This window comes from Nerophis lumbriciformis, linkage group LG10 (assembly GCF_033978685.3).
Source record: "Nerophis lumbriciformis linkage group LG10, RoL_Nlum_v2.1, whole genome shotgun sequence".
In the NCBI taxonomy this organism is placed as follows: domain Eukaryota; kingdom Metazoa; phylum Chordata; class Actinopteri; order Syngnathiformes; family Syngnathidae; genus Nerophis; species Nerophis lumbriciformis.
The window spans coordinates 2,445,485-2,471,080 of record NC_084557.2 but is presented as its reverse complement, the minus strand read 5'-3'; the positions used below and the strand labels follow the sequence as shown (position 1 = coordinate 2,471,080).

Below are 25,596 nucleotides of genomic sequence, written 5' to 3'. Positions count from 1 at the left end.
ATAGAACAGACAAGTCATTGTATTGTCTGCTCGCGGAAAACAAACATCCTAATCTACGATTTGACTCCCTCGAATGGCCTTGACGCTTAGTTAACATCACAAGTCAACTATGAATTGAATTGAATTGAATTTGAGAGCAGCCAACATGGACGAATAGAACAGACAAGTCATTGTATTGTCTGCTCGCGGAAAACAAACATCCTAATCTACGATTTGACTCCCTCGAATGGCCTTGATGCTTAGTTAACATCACAAGTCAACAATGAAGAACCTCAATGATGTATATTAGTTAACATCACAAGTCAACTATGAATTGAATTGAATTGAATTTGAGAGCAGCCAACATGGACGAATAGAACAGACAAGTCATTGTATTGTCTGCTCGCGGAAAACAAACATCCTAATCTACGATTTGACTCCCTCGAATGGCCTTGACGCTTAGTTAACATCACAAGTCAACTATGAATTGAATTTGAGAGCAGCCAGCATGGACGAATAGAACAGACAAGTCATTGTATTGTCTGCCCGCGGAAAACAAACATCCTAATCTACGATTTGACTCCCTCGAATGGCCTTGACGCTTAGTTAACATCACAAGTCAACTATGAATTGAATTGAATTGAATTTGAGAGTAGCCAACATGGACGAATAGAACAGAAAAGTCATTGTATTGTCTGCTCGCGGAAAACAAACATCCTAATCTACGATTTGACTCCCTCGAATGGCCTTGACGCTTAGTTAACATCACAAGTCAACTATGAATTGAATTGAATTGAATATGAGAGCAGCCAGCATGGACGAATAGAACAGACAAGTCATTGTATTGTCTGCTCGCGGAAAACAAACATCCTAATCTACGATTTGACTCCCTCGAATGGCCTTGACGCTTAGTTAACATCACAAGTCAACAATGAATGAAGAACCTCAATGATGTATATTAGTTAACATCACAAGTCAACTATGAATTGAATTGAATTGAATTTGAGAGCAGCCAGCATGGACGAATAGAACAGACAAGTCATTGTATTGTCTGCTCGCGGAAAACAAACATCCTAATCTACGATTTGACTCCCTCGAATGGCCTTGACGCTTAGTTAACATCACAAGTCAACAATGAAGAACCTCAATGATGTAAATTAGTTAACATCACAAGTCAACAATGAGGACCACTCGTCTTTTTGCTAGAACATTCTTCAAAGGTCACGTTTGCATAATAGGCCACCTTTAAATATCATCAGATTGCACTTATGTTTATCTCTGATGCTTCCCTGCGTTAGCACATCATTAATATGCTTTTAGAATCCACTCATGTACTAACCCCGGAGATATTTTCCCTTTCAGATGGACTCTGGACGGCGTAGAAATCGACCCGAGCAGCGCCGGACACGATCACTACGCTTTGTCGGGAGGAAACCTGATCATCAAGGAGCCCGTTAAAAGCCAGCATGAGGGGAAATATTCCTGCTTAGCCAGCAACATGTACGGGCTGGTCATCAGTCAAGAGGCGTCGGTCCAGTTTGGATGTAATGGAACCTTCTCTATTCTCCCCAGAACCAGCGTCTTCTGCCTGGCTTTGACAGAGCAGGCTCACTTTGAGATGACTCAAAGACAAATGTCCACTGCAGAGGACGCTGGTTCTCCGGATAATGCTTTCGTCTTGTTTGAATCAAAACTCATCCTTTTGAACTCCTTGTTAGATTTGGACCTGTTCTCTTCAGAGGAAAGGGAGTCGGTGCACGTCAAGGAAGGTCAAGGGGCGGTTCTTCTCTGCGCCCCTCCTCCGCATCATCCAGGTGAGCAGGATGGATGTCCAGAGAGGGCCAGGGGCCATTTTCAGGCTTTATTTCTACAGCACTTTAACTACAGGGCTGCACATTAAAAAAAACAATAAAAGTCATCAAATTACAAGCATTTAAAATGAAACAAGTTAAACAAATAAGTGTGGTGGATTAAATTGATTTCAGTTCATTTCGGGGGCGGTACCTCTGGATTGGCAGACCGGGGTGGTGGTTCCTCTCTTTAAGAAGGGGAACCGGAGGGTGTGCTCTAACTATCGTGGGATCACACTCCTCAGCCTTCCCGGTAAGGTCTATTCAGGTGTACTGGAGAGGAGGCTACGCCGGATAGTCGAACCTCGGATTCAGGAGGAACAGTGTGGTTTTTGTCCTGGTCGTGGAACTGTGGACCAGCTCTATACTCTCGGCAGGGTCCTTGAGGGTGCATGGGATTTTGCCCAACCAGTCTACATGTGTTTTGTGGACTTGGAGAAGGCATTCGACCGTGTCCCTCGGGAAGTCCTGTGGGGAGTGCTCGGAGAGTATGGGGTATCGGACTGTCTGATTGTGGCAGTCCGCTCCCTGTATGCTCAGTGCCAGAGCTTGGTCCGCATTGCCGGCAGTAAGTCGGACACGTTTCCAGTGAGGGTTGGACTCCGCCAAGGCTGCCCTTTGTCACCGATTCTGTTCATAACTTTTATGGACAGAATTTCTAGGCGCAGTCAAGGCGTTGAGGGGATCTGGTTTGGTGGCTGCAGGATTAGGTCTCTGCTTTTTGCAGATGTGGTCCTGATGGCTTCATCTGGCCAGGATCTTCAGCTCTCACAGGATCGGTTCGCAGCCGAGTGTGAAGCGACTGGGATGAGAATCAGCACCTCCAAGTCCGAGTCCATGGTTCTTGCCCGGAAAAGGGTGGAGTGCCATCTCCGGGTTGGGGAGGAGATCTTGCCCCAAGTGGAGGAGTTCAAGTACCTCGGAGTCTTGTTCACGAGTGAGGGAAGAGTGGATCGTGAGATCGACAGGCGGATCGGTGCGGCATCTTCAGTAATGCGGACGCTGTATCGATCCGTTGTGGTGAAGAAGGAGCTGAGCCGGAAGGCAAAGCTCTCAATTTACCGGTCGATCTACGTTCCCATCCTCACCTATGGTCATGAGCTTTGGGTCATGACCGAAAGGACAAGATCACGGGTACAAGCGGCCGAAATGAGTTTCCTCCGCCGGGTGGCGGGGCTCTCCCTTAGAGATAGGGTGAGAAGCTCTGCCATCCGGGGGGAGCTCAAAGTAAAGCCGCTGCTCCTCCACATCGAGAGGAGCCAGATGAGGTGGTTCGGGCATCTGGTCAGGATGCCACCCGAACGCCTCCCTAGGGAGGTGTTTAGGGCACGTCCGACCAGTAGGAGGCCGCGGGGAAGACCCAGGACACGTTGGGAAGACTATGTCTCCCGGCTGGCCTGGGAACGCCTCGGGGTCCCACAGGAAGAGCTGGACGAAGTGGCTGGGGAGAGGGAAGTCTGGGCTTCCCTGCTTAGGCTGCTGCCCCCGCGACCCGACCTCGGATAAGCGGAAGAAGATGGATGGATGGATGGATGGGTTCATTTCAATGGGCAGAATGGAACATGGAACTCCATGTGCTGGTAAGTTGAGGTACCACTGTCATGAGGCTTTGGTGTAAAAAGCTTGGATCTTTAATCTGCGGTGTCATAATCACTTTATATTGGTTGTTTGAATGCTGAATGATTGACTGTAAATCCTGCATTAGCATCACTGCTATACACATGCAAATCCAGCAGACATCTCTCCATTATCCCACCCCCGGAGAGGAGAATTACACCATTTTAATCCAAAAGGTCAATAAATGAATGCTAAATATGCATTTGCACATTTCCATTCAGTCCACACCCCCGCAGTTATTTGCGGAGTGCTGACTGACACACCTTTTTTCCTTATGTGCCCTTGCAGCCGACCTGTCATTCCGATGGATCCTCAACGAGTTCCCCATCTTCATCCTGCTGGACAACCGGCGCTTTGTCTCGCAAATAACGGGCAACCTTTACATCTCCAAGGTGGAGGCCTCAGACAGCGGCAACTACTCGTGCATCGCATCCAGCTCCTCCATCTCCAAGAGCGTCTTCTCCAACTACATCCCCCTGGTGCCCCACAGCGAACGTCAGTACCTCACTTTTCTGGCTCGTGCATTTTATACACTCCCAAATGATCACCTGTCACTGTAGCGCATGGTTCTTGTTGGCGCGACCCCCGGATGCAGAGACAAGATTTTGATTTATTGGTCCCCGTTGGGGAAATTCATTTTCACTGCCGTACATTTAAACAATAGACAATACACATCACGAGACAAAAAGAACAAAAAGACATCATACTTGACCAACACATTTACAGGCTTGTCAGACAGGTCGGTCAAATCTAGCATGATTATCTTTTATCTGTTATTGGAGACTGTACTGTTTAAAGGGGAACATTATCACAATTTCAGAAGGGTTAAAACAGTGGCTCTCAAACTTTTTTTTGTCATCCCCCACTTTGGACAAGGGGGAGTTTTCAAGCCCCACCTGCCCCCATCGCCCCAACAGAGCACTAATGCCAAGCTTTAACATTTTCAAATTTATTGAACATCAAGTTGTATACATTCAAACTCAATAACATAAAATAACATCAAGTTCAATAATAAATAAAATAACTGTGCAGCTGTGGTATAACTTGCATCAAGTTCAATAATAAATAAAATAACTTCCATCAAGTTCAATAATAAATAAAACAAAAGTGTTATAACTTGCATCAAGTTCAATAATAAATCAAAAAAAGTGTTATAACTTGCATCAAGTTCAATAATAAATCAAAAAAAGTGTTATAACTTGCATCACGTTCAATAATAAATCAAAAAAAGTGTTATAACTTGCATCAAGTTCAATAATAAATCAAATAAAAGTGTTATAACTTGCATCAAGTTCAATAATAAATCAAAAGAAGTGTTATAACTTGCATCAAGTTCAATAATAAATCAAAAAGTGTTATAACTTGCATCACGTTCAATAATAAATTAAATAAAAGTGTTATAACTTGCATCAAGTTCAATAATAAATCAAAAAAAGTGTTATAACTTGCATCAAGTTCAATAATAAATCAAAACAAGTGTTATAACTTGCATCAAGTTCAATAATAAATCAAAAAAAGTGTTATGATTGCATCAAGTTCAATAATAAATCAAAAAAAAGTATTATAATTGCATCAAGTTCAATAATAAATCAAAAAGTGTTATAACTTGCATCACGTTCAATAATAAATCAAAAAAAGTGTTATAACTTGCATCAAGTTCAATAATAAATCAAATAACTTGCATCAAGTTCAATAATAAATCAAAAAAGTGTTATAACTTGTATCAAGTTCAATAATAAATAAAACAAAAGTGTTATAACTTGCATCAAGTTCAATAATAAATGAAAAAAAGTGTTATAACTTGCATCAAGTTCAATAATAAATCAAATAACTTGCATCAAGTTGAATAATAAATACAATAAAAGTGCCACTTTGCAATCTCTGCAAAAAAAAAAATGAGGAGCTATGCATTTGGCAAGACAGGGCAAGTGACAGCACTTTTCCCCGTGAGAGCCACCTTGCTTCACTGTGAAACAGCACGGCTGTATGATCAGCTCCCATTTCCTCACACAGTGCAGAGAACAGTCGCACTTTCAGTGGTCGTGTTTTGATCAAATTTACCGCGCTCACAACATGTTAAAACCTCATTGAGATCGGGGCTGAGCTGCCTTGACGCGAGTGCTTCCCGGTGAATGACACAGTGCGTGCCCGTCACATTTTTGTTTCTCTGCAGGCGCTGGCTCTGGCTCGACGACCTTTGAGGTGCGAGTCACAAATGTTTATATTTGTGTAATTGTGGTCCACACATTAGCCTGCTACCCATCCGCGCGAAAGTTTGTTCCGCTTAGCCCCGCCCCCATTAGTTACTGTTGCTATGTCTGTCAAACTTTCGCTCGTACCGAGAAATATAAAGCCTACAGTAAAAATAAGTACCGGTAATTTCCATTTATTTATATAGCGGATTTCACAGACAGAATCACAAAGTGATTTACAGTGTGTATAGAAAATGAAAGCATAATAAAAAAAATAATCTAAGAATATAATAATAAAAAAATTTTTTAAAGTGAAATTTCCTCCCGTTCCTCGCGCCCCACCTGTCATGTCTCTATTCCCCACCAGTGGAGCGCACCCCACACTTTGAGAAACGCTGGGTTAAAACCATTAAAAATCAGTTCCCAGTGGCTTATTTTATTTTTCAAAGTTTTTCTCAAAATTTTACCCATCACGCAATATCCCTAAAAAAAAAAGCTTCAAAGTACCTGATTTTAACCACCCGTCCATTTTCCTGTGACGTCACATAGTGATGCCAACACAAACAAACATGGCGCATAGAACAGCAAGCTATAGCGACATTAGCTCGGATTCAGACTCGGATTTCAGCGGCTTAAGCGATTCAACAGATTACGCATGTATTGAAACGGATGGTTGTAGTGTGGAGGCAGGTAGCGAAAACAAAATTGAAGAAGAAACTGAAGCTATTGAGCCATATCGGTTTGAACCAAGCGAAACCGATGAAAACGACACGGGAGAAAGCCAGGACGAATTCGGCGATCGCCTTCTAACCAACGATTGGTATGTGTTCGTTTGGCATTAAAGGAAACTAACAACTATGAACTAGGTTTACAGCATATGAAATACATTTGGCAACAACATGCACTTTGAGAGTGCAGACAGCCCAATTTTCATCAATTAATATATTCTGTAGACATACCCTCAATTGCTCTCTTTTCCTGAAAGCTGATCCGTCCAGTTTTGGAGTTGATGTCAGCAGGCCAGGGAAGCTAGGGTCGATATTCTTCTCTTGATCATCTTCGGTGGCATAAGGGACGGTGTGAGCCAAGACATCCAGGGGGTTTAGCTCGCTCGTCTGCGGGAACAAACTGCCGCCATTGCTTGCCGTGCTAGCGAGGCTCTTTGTCCCTGAATTGCTCACACACTCCGGCAGATTCAATGGGGGTCGGGCGGCAGATTTCTTTGACTTTATCGTTGGAAATGCATCTGCTTTGAGTGTCGCAGGATATCCACACATTCTTGCCATCTCTGTCGTAGCATAGCTTTCGTCGGTAAAGTGTGCGGAACAAACGACTGACCATTTTCGTCGGCTTTCCCCACACCCTCGTATTTTGAACAAATTTCGTCCAATTTCTTGCCACTTTCGCATCTTTGGGCCACTGGTGCAACTTGAATCCGTCCCTGTTGGTGTTGTTACACCCTCCGACAACACACCGACGAGGCATGATGTCTCCAAGGTACGGAAAACAGTCGAAAAAACGGAAAATAACAGAGCTGATTTGATTCGGTGTTTGTAATGTGTTTGAGAAAATGGCGGATTGCTTCCCGATGTGACGTCACGTTGTGACGAGAGTGAATAATAGAAAGGCGTTTAATTTGCCAAAATTCACCCATTTAGAGTTCGGAAATCGGTAAAAAAAATATATGGTCTTTTTTCTGCAACATCAAGGTATACAGGTAAAAGCCAGTAAATTAGAATATTTTGAAAAACTTGATTTATTTCAGTAATTGCATTCAAAAGGTGTAACTTGTACATTATATTTATTCATTGCACACAGACTGATGCATTCAAATGTTTATTTCATTTAATTTTGATGATTTGAAGTGGCAACAAATGAAAATCCAAAATTCCGTGTGTCACAAAATTAGAATATTACTTAAGGCTAATACAAAAAAGGGATTTTTAGAAATGTTGGCCAACTGAAAAGTATGAAAATGAAAAATATGAGCATGTACAATACTCAATACTTGGTTGGAGCTCCTTTTGCCTCAATTACTGCGTTAATGCGGCGTGGCATGGAGTCGATGAGTTTCTGGCACTGCTCAGGTGTTATGAGAGCCCAGGTTGCTCTGATAGTGGCCTTCAACTCTTCTGCGTTTTTGGGTCTGGCATTCTGCATCTTCCTTTTCACAATACCCCACAGATTTTCTATGGGGCTAAGGTCAGGGGAGTTGGCGGGCCAATTTAGAACAGAAATACCATGGTCCGTAAACCAGGCACGGGTAGATTTTGCGCTGTGTGCAGGCGCCAAGTCCTGTTGGAACTTGAAATCTCCATCTCCATAGAGCAGGTCAGCAGCAGGAAGCATGAAGTGCTCTAAAACTTGCTGGTAGACGGCTGCGTTGACCCTGGATCTCAGGAAACAGAGTGGACCGACACCAGCAGATGACATGGCACCCCAAACCATCACCCAACCATGCAAATTTTGCATTTCCTTTGGAAATCGAGGTCCCAGAGTCTGGAGGAAGACAGGAGAGGCACAGGATCCACGTTGCCTGAAGTCTAGTGTAAAGTTTCCACCATCAGTGATGGTTTGGGGTGCCATGTCATCTGCTGGTGTCGGTCCACTCTGTTTCCTGAGATCCAGGGTCAACGCAGCCGTCTACCAGCAAGTTTTAGAGCACTTCATGCTTCCTGCTGCTGACCTGCTCTATGGAGATGGAGATTTCAAGTTCCAACAGGACTTGGCGCCTGCACACAGCGCAAAATCTACCCGTGCCTGGTTTACGGACCATGGTATTTCTGTTCTAAATTGGCCCGCCAACTCCCCTGACCTTAGCCCCATAGAAAATCTGTGGGGTATTGTGAAAAGGAAGATGCAGAATGCCAGACCCAAAAACGCAGAAGAGTTGAAGGCCACTATCAGAGCAACCTGGGCTCTCATAACACCTGAGCAGTGCCAGAAACTCATCGACTCCATGCCACGCCGCATTAACGCAGTAATTGAGGCAAAAGGAGCTCCAACCAAGTATTGAGTATTGTACATGCTCATATTTTTCATTTTCATACTTTTCAGTTGGCCAACATTTCTAAAAATCCCTTTTTTGTATTAGCCTTAAGTAATATTCTAATTTTGTGACACACGGAATTTTGGATTTTCATTTGTTGCCACTTCAAATCATCAAAATTAAATGAAATAAACATTTGAATGCATCAGTCTGTGTGCAATGAATAAATATAATGTACAAGTTACACCTTTTGAATGCAATTACTGAAATAAATCAAGTTTTTCAAAATATTCTAATTTACTGGCTTTTACCTGTATATTGACGCTTACATAGGTCTGGTGATAATGTTCCCCTTTAAGTGTTTTGGTCCTAAATGATCTCAGTAAGATATTACAGCTTGTTGCTGAGATTTGATGACCTATATTGAGTAAAACATGCTTGAAACTAGAATATCAAGTGTTGCAAAGCTGTGTCATCAACACTCACAAGTATAAAACTACTTTTTTAAAGTCATCATTTCTTATTTCAAGCATGAAAAAAAAAAAACATGACTTTGACACAATTGTGTCTCATAATTAAAACAGATGACAGCCAAATGGACTTTGTGTCATGATCTGTGGTCTGGATTATGTTTTTGTTATTTTTTGGACTATTTTAGTTCCTGTTTGCGCTCCCTCGTTTGTTTAGTCACCATGGGGACTCATTAGTTTCACCTGCCTCAGGTGTTCGGGACACGCATCTGCTCTAATCAGGAGATTGTTATTTAAGCCTGTCGTTGCCAGTTAGTCGGGCTGGCGACATTGCTCTGTTCATGCTTGTTTTTCTGGAGATACCATAGTTCATGCTGACTGTTTCATGCTTTGTTCATGCTGCTCGTTTCTTGCCAAGTAAGTTTCGTTTATTCATGCCACAGTTAGCAACTTTTTGTTTCATGTCCATAGTTCAGGCTAAGTGTTAGCTTTTGTTTCCTGCGTTAAGTTGTGCCTTTTTTTTTCACCTATTTGAGAGTCAAGAATAAATATGTTCCTACCTGCTACCTTTGTCCGGTAAAGTCCGTTTGCATCCCGGGAGAACAATCCTCGCAGTAAGATGTGAAAACCCCCTCCGTTGTGACAGCATACAGCAAAAATGTTAATACTGATTATTAATAACAGACTTATTTTTAAATATATGTAAATTAGTTTTAGCATTAATATGTACGCATCATCAACAATTATGCGAATTGTATGTTGATGTCACATTGGCCACGCCCGTATACATGTCTGGTGTCTTGACATTGATCATGGTGTGTATTATTGGATAATGTTTGTTGTCACAGGTCCCAATAAGAAGTACCCGGCTGACCTCCGAGTCAAGTTCCCAGACACAACAACTCTAGTGGGGCAAAATGTCACTTTGGAATGCTTCGCATTGGGAAAGTAAGTGGCACTTCTTGTCTTGGGAGGGTTCTTTTGATGGAATTGGGGCTTTGGCGAAGGCGGAGGGACTCATGAACAAGTCCATTTTGGCCCCAAATGTGTTTTTATTCTTAATTAGATTATAGACACTTGACACGTTACATTAGTCACAAGGCTTCAATGAGCTCATCTGTAGTCCTTCATTTGACACCTTCAAACATACAAACCCCGTTTCCATATGAGTTGGGAAATTGTGTTAGATGTAAATATAAACGGAATACAATGATTTGCAAATCATTTTCAACCCATATTCAGTTGAATGCACTACAAAGACAAGATATTTGATGTTCAAACTCATAAACTTTATTTATTTTTTGCAAATAATAATTAACTTAGAACTTCATGGCTGCAACACGTGACAAAGTAGTTGGTAAAAGCCATGTTCACCACTGTGTTACATGGCCTTTCCTTTTAACAACACTCAGTAAACGTTTGGGAACTGAGGAGACACATTTTTGAAGCTTCTCAGGTGGAATTCTTTCCCATTCTTGCTTGATGTACAGCTTAAGTTGTTCAACAGTCCGGGGGTCTCCGTTGTGCTATTTTAGGCTTCATAATGCGCCACACATTTTCAATGGGAGACAGGTCTGGACTACAGGCAGGCCAGTCTAGTACCCGCACTCTTTTACTATGAAGCCACAATGATGTAACACGTGGCTTGGCATTGTCTTGCTGAAATAAGCAGGGGTTAGGGTTAGGGTAAAAAAAAATTTAATAAGTAAAAAAAAAGTTAAAAAAGTAAAAAAAAAGTTAAAAATATTTAAAAAATTAAAAAATATTTTAAATTTATTTTTAATTTTAAAAAATTTAAATTTTTTTACAAGAATTAAAAAAAAATAAAAAAAAAATGTTTTAAGTTAAAACATGATTTTCAAGGTAAAAAATCATTTCAAGGTAAAAAAAAATTTTCAAGGTAAATTTTTTTTTTTCAAGGTTGAAAATGATTTTCAAGGTAAACAAATGATTTTCAAGGTAAAAAATGATTTTCAAGGTACAAAAAAATTTTCAAGGTAAAATTTTTAAGTTAAAAGTTAAAGTTAAAAATATTTAAAAAATTTAAAAATATTTTAAATTTTTTTTTAATTTTAAAAAATTTAAATTTTTTTACAAGAATTAAAAAAAAATTAAAAAAAAATGTTTTAAGTTAAAACATGATTTTCAAGGTAAAAAATCATTTCAAGGTAAAAAAAAATTTTCAAGGTAAATTTTTTTTTTTCAAGGTTGAAAATGATTTTCAAGGTAAACAAATGATTTTCAAGGTAAAAAATGATTTTCAAGGTACAAAAAAATTTTCAAGGTAAAATTTTTTTTTCAAGGTAAAAAAGGATTTTCACATTTTTTTAATTTTTAAAAAATGTTTTTAAATGTTTTTATTTTTTTTATTTTTTTTTATTTGTAAAAATGTTTTAATTTTAAAAAAAAGTTTTTAAATTTTTTTTTTTTTAATTTGTAAATTTTTTTAAAACTTTTTTTAAATTTTTTTAAATTTTTTAAAACAATTTAAAACAATTTTAAATGTTTTTAATTTTTTAAAATAATTTTAACAATTAAAATTTTTTTTTAGGGTTAGGGTTAGGGTTAGGGTTAGGGTTAGGGCTAGGGTTAGGGTTAGGGTTAGGGTTAGGGCTAGGGTTAGGGTTAGGGTTAAATTTTTTTTTTAAAGTTAAAAAAAGTTAAAAAAAAGTTAATAAAAGTTAAAAAAAATTTAAAAAAAAGTTAAAAAAGTTAAAAAAAAGTTAAAAAAAAGTTTAAAAAAGTTAAATTTTTTTTTAAAAAATTTAAAAATATTTAAACATTTTTTTAAACATTTAAATTTTTTTTAAAAATTAAAAAAAAAATTAAAATTTTTACAAAAATTAAAAAAAATTTAAAAAAAATTTAGGTTAGGGTTAGGGTTAGGGTTAGGGCTAGGGTTAGGGTTAGGGTTAAATTTTTTTTTTAAAGTTAAAAAAAGTTAAAAAAAAGTTAATAAAAGTTAAAAAAAATTTAAAAAAAAGTTAAAAAAGTTAAAAAAAAGTTAAAAAAAAGTTTAAAAAAGTTAAAAAATTTTTTAAAAAATTTAAAAATATTTAAACATTTTTTTAAACATTTAAATTTTTTTTAAAAATTAAAAAAAAAAAAAAAATTTTTACAAAAATTAAAAAAAATTTAAAAAAAATTTAAAAAAAATGTTTTAAGTTAAAACATGATTTTCAAGGTAAAAAAACATTTTCAAAGTAAAATATTTTATTCAAGGTAAAAAATGATTTTCAAATTTTTTTAATTATAAAAAAATGTTTTTAAATGTATTTTTTTTTTAATTTTATTTAATTTGTAAAAAATGTTTTAACTTCTTTTAATTTTTTTTTAATTTTTTAAAACAATTTAAAACAAATTTAAATGCTTTTAATTTTTTTAAATAATTTTAACAATTAACATTTTTTAGGGTTAGGGTTAGGGTTAGGGTTAAGATTAGGGTTAGGTTTAGGGTTAGGGTTAGGGTTAGGGCTAGAGTTAGGGTTAGGGTTAGGACTAGGGTTAAAAATTTAAATTTTTTTACAAGAATTAAAAAAAATTTTTTAAAAAATGTTTTAAGTTAAAACATGATTTTCAAGGTAAAAAATGATTTTCAAGGTAAAAAAAAATTTTCAAGGTAAATTTTTTTTTTCAAGGTTGAAAATGATTTTCAAGGTAAACAAATGATTTTCAAGGTAAAAAAAAATTTTCAAGGTAAAATTCTGTTTTGAAGGTAACATTTTTTTTTCAAGGTAAAAAATGATTTTCAAGGTACAAAAAAATTTTCAAGGTAAAATTTCAAGGATTTTCAAATTTTTTTAATTTTAAAAAAATGTTTTTAAATGTTTTTATTTATTTATTTTTTTTTTTATTTGTAAAAATGTTTTAATTTTAAAAAAATGTTTTAAAATTTTTTTTTTTTTTTTTTTTTTTTAATTTGTAAATTTTTTTAAAACTTTTTTTTAATTTTTTTAAATTTTTTAAAACAATTTAAAACAATTTTAAATTTTTTTAATTTTTTTAAATAATTTTAACAATTAAAATTTTTTTTTAGGGTTAGGGTTAGGGTTAGGGTTAAGATTAGGGTTAGGGTTAGGGTTAAGGTTAGGGCTAGGGTTAGGGTTAGGGTTAGGGTTAGGGCTAGGGTTAGGGTTAGGGTTAAATTTTTTTTTAAAAAGTTAAAAAAAGTTAAAAAAAAGTTAAAAAAAAGTTAAAAAAAGAGTTAAAAAAAAGTTAAAACAAAGTTAAAAAAAAGTTAAAAGTTAAAAAAAGTTAAAAAAAAGTTAAAAAAGTTAAAAAAAAGTTTAATTGTTTTTTTAAAAAGTTTAAAAAAAAATTAAAAAATATTTAAACATTTCTTTAAACATTTAATTTTTTTTTTTAAATTTTAAAAAAATTAAAAAAAATTACAAAAATTAAAAAATTTTACAAAAATTAAAAAATTTTACAAAAATTAAAAAAATTTACAAAAATTAAAATTTTTTGCAAAAATTAAATTTTTTTACAAAAATAATTTTTTTTTACAAAAATTAAAAATTTTTACAAAAATTAAAAAATTTTAAAAAAAAATTAAAAAAAAATGTTTTAAGTCAAAACATGATTTTCAAGGTACAAAAACATTTTCAAGGTAAAATTTTTTTTTCAAGGTAAAAAATGATTTTCAAATTTTTTTAATTATAAAAAAATGTTTTTAAATGTATTTATTTTTTTTATTTTATTTAATTTGTAAAAATATTTTAACTTTTTTTTATTTTTTTTAAATTTTTTAAAACAATTTAAAACAATTTTAAATGTTTTTAATTTTTTTAAATAATTTTAACAATTAACATTTTTAGGGTTAGGGTTAGGGTTAGGGTTAAGATTAGGGTTAGGGTTAGGGCTAGGGTTAGGGTTAAGGCTAGGGTTAGGGTTAGGGTTAAAAAAAAATTTTTAAGTTAAAAAAAGTTTAAAAAAAAGTTAAAAAAAAAGTTTTAAAAAAGGTAAAAAAAAGTTTAAAAAAAGTTTAAAAAAAGTTAAAAAAAAAAGTTAAAAAAAAGTTAAAAAAAAGTTTAAAAAAAGTTTAAAAAAAGTTTAAAAAAAGTTAAAAAAAAGTTAAAAAAAAGTTAAAAAAAAGTTTAAAAAAGTTAAAAAAAGAAAAAAAAAAAGTTGAAAAAAGTTAAAAATATTTTAAAAATTAAAAAAAATTTAAACATTTTTTTAAACATTTAAAAAAAAATTACACATTTTAAAAAAATGTAAAATTTTTACAAAAATTTAAAAAAAAAAAATTTTCAAGGTAAAAAATGATTTTCAAATTTTTTTAATTTAAAAAAAATCTTTTAAATTTTTTTTATTTATTTATTTTTTTTTCAAGGTAAAAAATTATTTTCAAATTTTTTTAATTTAAAAAAAATGTTTTAAAACAATTTAAAATAATTTTAAATGTTTTTAAATTTTTTAAACAATTTTAACATTTAACATTTTTTTTAGGGTTAGGGTTAGGGTTAGGGTTAAGATTAGGGTTAGGGTTAGGGTTAGGGTTAGGGTTAGGGGTTAGGGTTTGGGTTAGGGCTAGGGTTAGGATTTAGGGTTAAGATTAGGTTTAGGGTTAGGGTTAGGGTTAGGGTACTTTTTTTTTTTTAAAGTTAAAAAAAAGTTAAAAAAGTTAAAAAAAAGTTAAAAATATTTAAAAAATGTAAAAATATTTAAAAAAAATTTTATTCAAGGTAAAAAAATTTTTTTCAAGGTAAAAAAAAATTTTCAAGGTAAAATTATTTTTTCAAGGCAAAAAATGATTTTCAAGGTACAAAAAAATTTTCAAGGTAAACATTTTTTTTCAAGGTAAAACATTTTTTTCAAGGTAAAAAATGATTTTCAAGGTACAAAAATTTTTTCAAGGCAACATTTTTTTTTCAAGGTAAAAAATGATTTTCACTTTTTTTTTATTTAAAAAAAAATGTTTTTCAATTTTTTTTAATTTTTTAAAACAATTTAAAACAATTTTAAATGTTTTTAATTTTAGGGGTAGGGTTAGGGTTAGGTTTAAGATTAGGGTTAGGGTAAATTTTTTTAAAAAAAGTTTTAAAAAAAAGTTTTAAAAAAAAGGTTAAAAAAAAAGTTTAAAAAAAGTTTTTAAAAAAGTTAAAAAAAAGTTTAAAAAAAAGTTTAAAAAAGTTAAAAAAAAGTTAAAAATATTTAAAAAATTTAAAAATATTTAAAACATTTTTTTAAAATTATAAAAAAATTTTTTTTTTTTTTTATCGTTTCTTGGATGGCAACATATGTTGCTCCAAAACCTGTATGTACCTTTCAGCATTAATGCCGCCTTCACAGATGTGTAAGTTACCCATGTCTTGGGCACTAATACACCCCCATACCATCACACATGCTGGCTTTTCCACTTTGCGCCTATAACAATCCGGATGGTTCTTTTTTTCTTTGGTCCGGAGAACACAACATCCGCAGTTTCCAAAAACAATTTGAAATGTGGACTCGTCAGACCACAGAACACTTTTCCACTTTGTATCAGTCCATCTTAGATGAGCTCAGGCCCAGCGAGGCCGGCGGCGTTTCTGGGTGTTGTTGATAAACGGTTTTCGCCTTGCATAGGAGAGTTTTAACTTGCACTTACAGATGTAGCGACCAACTGCAGTTACTGACAGTGGGTTTCTGAAGTGTTCCTGAGCCCATGTGGTGATATCCTTTACACACTGATGTCGCTTGTTGATGCAGTACAGCCTGAGGGATCGAAAGTCACGGGCTTAGCTGCTTACGTGCAGTGATTTCTCCAGATTCTCTGAACCCTTTGATGATATTACAGACCGTAGATGGTGAAATCCCTAAATTCCTTGCAATAGCTGGTTGACAAAGGTTTTTCTTAAACTGTTCAACAATTTGCTCACGCATTTGTTAACAAAGTGGTGACCCTCGCCCCATCCTTGTTTGTGAATGACTGAGCATTTCATGGAATCTACTTTTATACCCAATCATGGCACCCACCTGTTCCCAATTAGCCTGCACACCTGTGGGATGTTCCAAATAAGTGTTTGATGAGCATTCCTCAACTTTATCAGTATTTATTGCCACCTTTCCCAACTTCTTTGTCACGTGTTGCTGGCATCAAATTCTACAGTTAATGATTATTTGCAAAAAAAAAAAAAAGTTGATCAGTTTGAGCATCAAAATATGTTGTCTTTGTAGCATATTCAACTGAATATGGGTTGAAAATGATTTGCAAATCATTGTATTCCGTTTATATTTACATCTAACACAATTTCCCAACTCATATGGAAACGGGGTTTGTACATTGGAGAACATAAATGACAACTACTAAAAACAATACAAGGACAACTTTTAAACATTTTACAATGACCTATCCAAAGCTTAGATGTCAACAGAATGACACATCTTGGGGGGCGACCTGACCATTCTGACACATTTGGAGTCAATATTGTTGAAATGTAACCAGCTTTTTGTTCCTTTTTAATTTTTAGAAGCATTTAAAAAATATATATTTTGTTCCGTCAAAGGTGGAATTGCCACAACACACATTTTAAGATATTAAACACTCTACTGCCATCTGGACGGAGGCAGATATTTACATATATCCGAATTTAAGTGTTACTTCTTTTATTTCATAGTCATATTTGAAAACAGCTCGTGTGTGACGATCTGTCACTTCATTTCGGTTTGTTTCCATGTTTTTGTATTTACTTCCTGTCAGTGCTCTTATTTTGTTATATTTCCTGTTGGTTCCGCTGAGCACTGTTTTCGCCTCACCTGCCGGTGATTGGCAGCCGGTCCACACCGGCTGCCAATCAGCAGACGCCTATTTATGTTTTCACTCGAGCACTCCTCAGTGCTCGACGATAGACTATGTTTGGAACTGTTGTATGCAAGACTGCTACATTTCTCTGTTGTTTTATTATTAAAATCATCTTACCTGCTCATCCTCATCCTGGTTCTTGCATCTTGGGGTCACACAAACGGCAGCCATGCGAGTTCCTCACAGTATCGTCGAGCCAGAAGATTGTGTCCTCGCGAGAACCCCTGTCGGCGATGCACAGCCGACCTTCTGGACCGCACAATTTTTGGAGGACTTAAAAGCCAGGTTTGTGCGGTCCCAGCCCACAGCAGGCTCGGACCTTCCCTCTCCGCCTCGACCGCCGGTTCCGGCTCTCCGACCGGCGAGGCCACCGCCCCCTTCGCTCCTCCCGGCTCGGCCGCCGGTTCCGGCTCTCCGACCGGCTAGGCCACCGCCGCCTTCGCTCTTCCCGGCTCGGCCGCCGGTTCCGGATCTCCGACCGGCGCGGCCACTGCCGCCATCTTCCCCGTCGCCTGCTGTGCATCCTGTCCCGGCTCCACAGCAATCGCCTGTGCCAGCGCGTCGACCACCGGTTCCCACACCGCGTCGCACGCCAGTCGCAGCCCCGCTTCTTACGCCGGTCGCGGCGCCACAACGACCAACACCGGCTGAGTGCCCAGCACCTGTTCCTGCTCCAAGGCAGCTTCCAGCAGCTTCACCACGGCTGCTATCCCTTCCAGCACCCGCTCATCCTGCCAGTCCGGCGAAGGCTCCAGTGGAGCCCACCGTGATGTCCTTCCTGGCCTCCTGCTGGGACTCGGCGAGGGACGTGTCGTTTTCCCTCCTCCTGGCCCCCTTCCGCCCGTCCCTGGTTTTCGCACCGGGGGACATAAAAAACCTACAACTCCTTCTCCCAGTGGTGGACGGCGTCTGGCATCCGCCTAGTGGAGGGGGGGCTACTACCAGCAGCAGTGCAGCCAAGCACACGCCGCTGTCATCCCCGCCATCGTCTCCTCCCACGGAGACATCATCGTCTCTTTCCACGGCGCCGCCACCTTCATCTTCTCTGGCGCGCCTTCGCACTGCGCGGACATCTTCCGCGTCACCGGTGGGACTCTGCATGACACCGCCATCTTCCTGGTCGGCAGCAGATCCACCCACAACCACATCGTCTCTGGCGGGCTTTCGCAGGGCGCCGCCATCTTCATGGTCATCATCATCGTCTCCGGCTGCGCGACCTCCTCATCCGCCAAATATGTGGCGGTGTTATGGACTTCATCCGCGCTGTCGGCAGCGATCTGCAGAACCTGCGTGTGGACCTTCGCAGCTGTTGGTGCTCAGGTACCACGCGCTTCCGCCTCCTTGTCGGCCACTAATGTGGCCGTTCCGTGGTCGCCCGCCTCGCCAGTTCCAGCGGCGGTCAACGCGTCGCCGCCACCTGACTTTCCCTCGCTGGCTGCGGGGACACTTGGCCTGGCGACCCTCCGCCATGTCCTCCCTCCTCCCTCCCGTAATTTTTGGACTTATTTCCGTTCTTGTTTCCAGGGAACATCTGGAATCTGTTCCTTGAGGGGGGGGGTCCTGTGACGATCTGTCACTTCATTTCGGTTTGTTTCCATGTTTTTGTATTTACTTCCTGTCAGTGCTCTTATTTTGTTATATTTCCTGTTGGTTCCGCTGAGCGCTGTTTTCGCCTCACCTGCCGGTGATTGGCAGCCGGTCCACACCGGCTGCCAATCAGCAGACGCCTATTTATGTTTTCACTCGAGCACTCCTAAGTGCTCGACGATAGACTATGTTTGGAACTGTTGTATGCAAGACTGCTACATTTCTCTGTTGTTTTATTATTAAAATCATCTTACCTGCTCATCCTCATCCTGGTTCTTGCATCTTGGGGTCACACAAACGGCAGCCTTGCGAGTTCCTCACATCGTGTTTTCCATTTGTTCTCTTTCTGTTTGTCTGCAAGTAAACTGTGTGTGTTAACCTTGATCTTTGGAATGTGTTTTGACTTGAGAGATAATGTGCATGTGTTTTGACTAGAGAGATTGAAGAGGGGAGAGGGTTTTGGTCGGGAGAACAGACCATCTTAGTGGGGCGATCCGAATGTTCTATGCTGTCTCTGTCAATGTATATATGCAAAGCTTTGCAAATATATTACAAAATACCTATTCTGTCTCTGGTGGTTTTTCAACTCAGCTTTAAGTGTCGTAAAGAGCTTGGGAGCGACTTGTGACTTGAATTCCCTGGGAGGAACAACTGGTCTAAAACGCAACAACGGCTAAAGTGCATCACACTTTGTCACATTTCATGTGTCAGATAAATCGTGATGAATGGGGCCTTCTTACTGTATGTAAGATCTAGCTTGATGTGAGGGTTCTAGCACCTTCTAAGCATGTTTTGTTGCCTGACTAATGCATACAATATGAAATCCTTTTATCTTATGCAGTCCTGTGCCAAAGATCCGCTGGAAGAAGTTGGACGGCGACCTGCCCCCCAACCACGATGTGCGGACATCTGAGGCGCACCTGCACCTGTACAACGTGCAGGTCGAGGACGGCGGTCCGTATCAATGTGAGGCGGTCAACTCAAAGGGAAAGGACTACCACAGTGCGCTTTTGTCCGTCGAAGGTAATCCACTCCCGGTTGTTTTCAAGCTTCTGCGGTTTTATAACTTCTTGTCACTCATGTGATGCCATTTCCCAGCTTTTCCTGAGTGGGTGGAGCGCATCCGCAGCACGGAGAAAGACCTCGGCAGCGACTACACCATGTCCTGCTCAGCCAGGGGCAAACCTGAACCTCGCATCCGCTGGATGAAGAACGGAGAGCCAGTAATGTTCAATATCTGAATACATTATGCCAGTGGTTCTCTTCTTGCTGTTTTCCCAATTTTGGCTGGTGTTTTCCGTAAGGTACCTAGGGCCAATGACAATCAAGTCCCGGGCCACAGATGGCCCCCGTGCCACTATAGTCTTAGTTTCGTAGTATGTGGCTGTCTTATATCAGAGTAGTAAGTACGGTAGTAAAATGAGATGTACACCTGGCGGGTTCTTCCAGTGTGATAAGAGGGCATGAAGGAGAAACTATTTTATCACATCCATCCATCCATTTTCTACCGCTTGTCCCTTTCGGGGTCGCGGATAGACAGTGCTTAGTGCTGGTTAGAGGTGTAAAGGTACACAAAAATTTCGGTTCAGTACATACCTCGGTTTAGAGGTCACGGTTCGGTTCATTTTCGGTACAGTAAGAAAACAACAAAATATATATTGCTTTGGTTATCCATCCATCCATCTTCTTCCGCTTATCCGAGGTCGGGTCGCGGGGGCAGCAGCCTAAGCAGGGAAGCCCAGACTTTCCTCTCCCCAGCCACTTCGTCCAGCTCTTCCCGGGGGATCCCGAGGCGTTCCCAGGCCAGCCGGGAGACATAGTCTTCCCAACGTGTCCTGGGTCTTCCCCGTGGCCTCCTACCGGTTGGACGTGCCCTAAACACCTTCCTAGGGAGGCGTTCGGGTGGCATCCTGACCAGATGCCCGAACCACCTCATCTGGCTCCTCTCGATGTGAAGGAGCAGCGGCTTTACTTTGAGCTCCCCCCGGATGACAGAGCTTCTCACCCTATCTCCAAGGGAGAGCCCCGCTACCCGGCGGAGGAAACTCATTTCGGCCGCTTGTACCCGTGATCTTGTCCTTTCGGTCATAACCCAAAGCTCATGACCATAGGTGAGGATGGGAACGTAGATCGACCGGTAAATTGAGAGCTTTGCCTTCCGGCTCAGCTCCTTCTTCACCACAACGGATCGATACAGCGTCCGCATTACTGAAGATGCCGCACCGATCCGCCTGTCGATCTCACGATCCACTCTTCCCTCACTCGTGAACAAGACTCCGAGGTACTTGAACTCCTCCACTTGGGGCAGGGTCTCCTCCCCAACCCGGAGATGGCACTCCACCCTTTTCCGGGCGAGAACCATGGACTCGGACTTGGAGGTGCTGATTCTCATCCCAGTCGTTTCACACTCGGCTGCGAACCGATCCAGCGAGAGCTGAAGGTCCTGGCCAGATGAAGCCATCAGGACCACATCATCCGCAAAAAGCAGAGACCTAATCCTGCAGCCACCAAACCGGATCCCCTCAACGCCTTGACTGCGCCTAGAAATTCTGTCCATAAAAGTTATGAACAGAATCGGTGACAAAGGGCAGCCTTGGCGGAGTCCAACCCTCACCGGAAACGTGTCCGACCTACTTTAGGCAATGCGGACCAAGCTCTGACACTGATCGTACAGGGAGCGGACCGCCACAATCAGACAGACCGATACCCCATACTCTCTGAGCACTCCCCACAGGACTTCCCGAGGGACACGGTCGAATGCCTTCTCCAAGTCCACAAAGCACATGTAGACTGGTTGGGCAAACTCCCATGCACCCTCAAGGACCCTGCCGAGAGTATAGAGCTGGTCCACAGTTCCACGACCAGGACGAAAACTACACTGTTCCTCCTGAATCCGAGGTTCGACTATCCGGCGTAGCCTCCTCTCCAGTACACCTGAATAAACCTTACCGGGAAGGCTGAGGAGTGTGATCCCACGATAGTGGGAACACACCCTCCGGTTCCCCTTCTTAAAGAGTTATTTATTTACCAAATTTGTAAACAATGGCTTTATCCTTTTAACATTGTGAACACTATAATAATTCTGCCCACGTTAATCAACATTAAACTGCCTCAAGTTGTTGCTCAGATTAAATAAAATGACAAAACTTTTCTTCTACATATAAAAAGTGCAACATTAAACGGTTTCAAGTCAACTCATCATGCTTAATTTATTACAGCATTTGGGAAGCCTGTAGTTGATTTTTATCAACATGTGATAGCAGGGACCCTGCCATTCAAAACTAGGCTGCTGCATTACTAAGGATTAACGGGCTCATAGTGATGTTACTAGTAGTTGACTGGGAGGTGTTTATTATCATTTGGGGAGAGTCCGCTGCCTGATGCTTACCTGCTAAACGCTAAGCACTGACTACATGCGCTCTGAATACGCACTGCTGATTGGCTGTTACCGCTCTGTGTGTAACCAATCAGATGGTTGTGTGGGTGGGACAATGCTGGGTGCTGTGTAGAGGACTGACAGAGACAGAGGCAGAAGGAAGCGGAGGCGGCTACTTAATATGTCCGTGTTTAAACTCGTTCGGTACACCTCCAAACCGAACCGAAACCCCCGTACCGAAACGGTTCAATACAAATACACGTACCGTTACACCCCTAGTGCTGGTCAATGTTTACTTTTGGATTCACAATAAATCAAGACAAAATCCCTACTTTGGAGCAATGTTCACTGACTCTGGAATGCGAACTGGTGGTTCAGGGAAGGGTTGTTGGATGTTAGATGCTAGAAAATGTTGCAACAGTCAGCCTTAAAGTGGGATGAGGTGATCAGGGGCTATGTTGGTCATTCTCCGTGTGGGCGTGATGTCATATTAATACTTTTTCTTCTAACATTTTGGCAACGGACAGGTAGGGCCCCAAAGATCCATTAGTCGATCAACCCCTGCAATAAAGTGACAGGCAGCAAGAGAAAGTGACTTTTCAGCTGCTGCCAGTGCAAACAATCCAAGTCCAAGTGAAGGCACAGAGCATACTTGCCAACCTTGAGACCTCAAATTTCGGGGGGTGTGTTCGGGGGGCATGGTAGGGGGGCGTGGTTAAGAGGGGAGGAGTATATTTACAGCTAGAATTCACCAAGTCAAGTATTTCATATATATATATATATATATATATATATATATATATATATATATATATATATATATATATATATATATATATATATATATATATATATATAAGAAATACTTGACTTTCAGTGAATTCTAGCTCTATATATATATATATATATATATATATATATATATAGAGAGAGAGAGAGAGAGAGAGAAATACTTGAATTTCAGTTTTCATTTATTTACACATATACACACACATAACACTCATCTACTCATTGTTGAGTTAAGGGTTGAATTGTCCATCTGTCATGTCTGTGTAATCATGTTTTGTTTTAAGTCAAGTTTTGTTTAGTTTCTGGCTTTTCACTCCCTTGTCTTGTTTGCATGATTACCCATTAGTTTCACCTGTTCCACGTTTGGACTCATTGTGCACTCTTGTTTGTCACCATAGCAACCATTAGTTTTCCCCTGTCACGTCGCGCACCTGTTTCACGTTTTGAGTCACGCACCTGCTTTCACTAATCGTGTCCATAGTATTTAAGTTCATTCATTTTCTGTTGTTCGTCCTGACGACACACCACATTTATGCTCTGTCCATTGTTTCATGTCCATGTTCACGCTGCTCCTTTTTTGTCCATGCCAAGTAAGTTTTCTTTATTCAAGCCATAGTTTGCAAGTTTTGTTTAGTTGTTCATAGTTTATTCTCCGCCACTGTGCGCGCCTTTTGTTTGATCCTTTTTTTTGTATTTATAGTTAATAAATAAATCATGTACCTTAATTCCCGTCTCGCCCGTGCCAACTTTCCGTTGCATCCTGGAAAAGCACACACCCCCGGACCAAGTCTTGACACCATCCTTGTTCTATTCTCTGTCACTATTTTTCTAACCATGCTGAACACCCTCTCTGATGATGCATTCTGCTTCGTCTCCTTGTTGTGTGCGCAGTTGTGCACTGCACTCTCTCTAAAAGCCGTAGATGTTAATGTCACATATGCATGTACAGTAGATGGCAGTATTGTCCTGTTTAAGAGTGTCACAGCATTGCCGTTTACGGCAGACGAACAGCTTTACGGTAGACGAAAACGTGACTGCTGTTGTTGTGTGTCGTTGCCGCGCTGGGAGGACGTTAATGAAACTGCCTAACAATAAACCCACATAAGAAACTAAGAACTCGCCCTCGATCATTCTACAGTTATAACGTGATTGGGCAGGAACTCTGTTTATATTGTGGGAAAGCAGACGTGAAAACAGGTCAGGTCCGCATGGAGCTCGGCCTGAATTTCGGGAGATTTTCGAAAGAAAATTTGTCCCGGGAGGTTTTCGGGAGAGGCGCTGAATTTCGGTAGTCTCCCGGAAAAGTCCGGGAGGGTTGGCAAGTATGGCACAGAGTAGCGGAGGAGGTTGCGTCTGTTCAATTAGCTTTTCATCTGCATTGAGACAATCCAGACTGCATCAAAATGTTTGAGGTTTTTTCTCCACAGTTGGAGCAAAAGGAGATGAGGTTCGGCAGCCTGAGGTTTGAGGACTCGGGGATGTATCAGTGCATTGCAGAGAATCACCATGGAGTCATCTTTGCCACCGCCGAGCTGCGTGTGTTTGGTGAGTCAGCTGGTGTAAATGTCACATGACAAAGGGGCCCTGTGGAGGTTCACACGATATACCGTATTTTCCGCACCATTAGGCGCCCTGGGTTATAAGCCGCGCCTTCAATGAACGGCATATTTCAAAACTTTGTCCACCTATAAGCCGCCCCGGGTTGTAAGCCGCATCTAACTGCGCTAAAGGAATGTCAAAAAAACAGTCAGATAGGTCAGTCAAACTTTAATAATATATTAAAACCAGCGTGATGTGGGCGCGCATGGAGTCGTATATCAACATGGACGGAGCTGCGTGAAAAAAGCCACCCGGCCTCTTCGCGTAAACTTAAACTTACCTTAACCACTCGCTCATCTTTTCTTCATCCATCCCTTCGAGTTAGCTTTTATGATGACGCCGGCTGGAAAGGTCTCTTTTGGCAAGGTCTTCCTTTTGAATATCACCATGGGTGGAAGTTTCTGGCCATTAGCATGGCAAGCTAGAACCACAGTGAAGGATGACTTCTCATTCCCTGTGGTGCGAATATTCACCGTACGTGCTCCCGTTGTGTCCACAGTGCGGTTCACAGGAATATCAGTTGCTGTGAAATAGTAATCCGTGTGCGGATGGAGAGATTGCGTCTTTTCATGAACCGGATCCTTGTCGCTTAGTAGGAGCCATTTTGTGGTCTTTACAGATGTAAACACACAAAGGAAATGAAACGTACGGTGATATCCGCGCGCTTTTTCTTCTTCTACGCGGGCGGGTGGTTGCTTACAGTAGAAGAAGAAGCGCTTCCTGTTCTATGGGGGCGGGTGCTTACCTTGGCGGTTGCTTGCGTAGAAGAAGAAGCGCTTCCTGTTCTACCGGGAAAAAAGATGGCGGCTGTTTACCGAAGTTGCGAGACCGAAACTTTATGAAAATGAATCTTAATATTTATCCATATATAAAGCGCACCGGGTTATAAGGCGCACTGTCAGCTTTTGAGAAAATTTGTGGTTTTTAGGTGCGCCTTATAGTGCGGAAAATACGGTACCCTCTAATTCAAATAAGCTCTGCTTCTTCCTGCTCCCTTTAAGCTCATGTTGAACTGTGTAAACATGCGATGTACTTCAATGTTACGTGTTTTAAACATGGAGCACTGTAATGGGTAGTAACATGCTACATGTAGCATTTTTAACGAGTAGCTTTTCCTGTAGCTTAGCTACTTTTAGACAAATGTAGCGAGGTAGCTAACATGAAAGCTCCAAAGAGAGAACATGGAGTGTGACTCCAGGCCAAAACAATATGGAGAAGGTAGAAAATAGAACATCCATGATGATTGCTTGGTGTTCCTATGATGAGTCACAATTGGCTAAGGTTAGGGTGAAACTGGCCAATCAGAGGCAAGATAAGGCGGGGTCATCCAATCATAACAGACACTCATGTCACATGACCAGG

The 25,596-nt window shown here is 39.7% G+C and overlaps 1 protein-coding gene across 4 annotated transcripts in view; it reads left to right on the top strand.

Annotated features, from left to right (window-relative positions):
- The window catches only part of LOC133612752 (contactin-1a-like), a 268,157-nt gene that overhangs the window by 161,262 nt on the left and 81,299 nt on the right, over positions 1-25,596 (top strand). For all 4 annotated transcript variants that reach the window (XM_072913890.1, XM_072913888.1, XM_072913889.1 and 1 more), the window contains 7 exons: positions 1,342-1,523; positions 1,698-1,793; positions 3,735-3,941; positions 9,946-10,045; positions 19,312-19,493; positions 19,569-19,693; positions 24,063-24,180. In XM_072913890.1, coding sequence (XP_072769991.1) covers positions 1,342-1,523; positions 1,698-1,793; positions 3,735-3,941; positions 9,946-10,045; positions 19,312-19,493; positions 19,569-19,693; positions 24,063-24,180 — 1,010 coding nt within the window. The remainder of the gene's footprint in view (positions 1-1,341; positions 1,524-1,697; positions 1,794-3,734; positions 3,942-9,945; positions 10,046-19,311; positions 19,494-19,568; positions 19,694-24,062; positions 24,181-25,596) is intronic.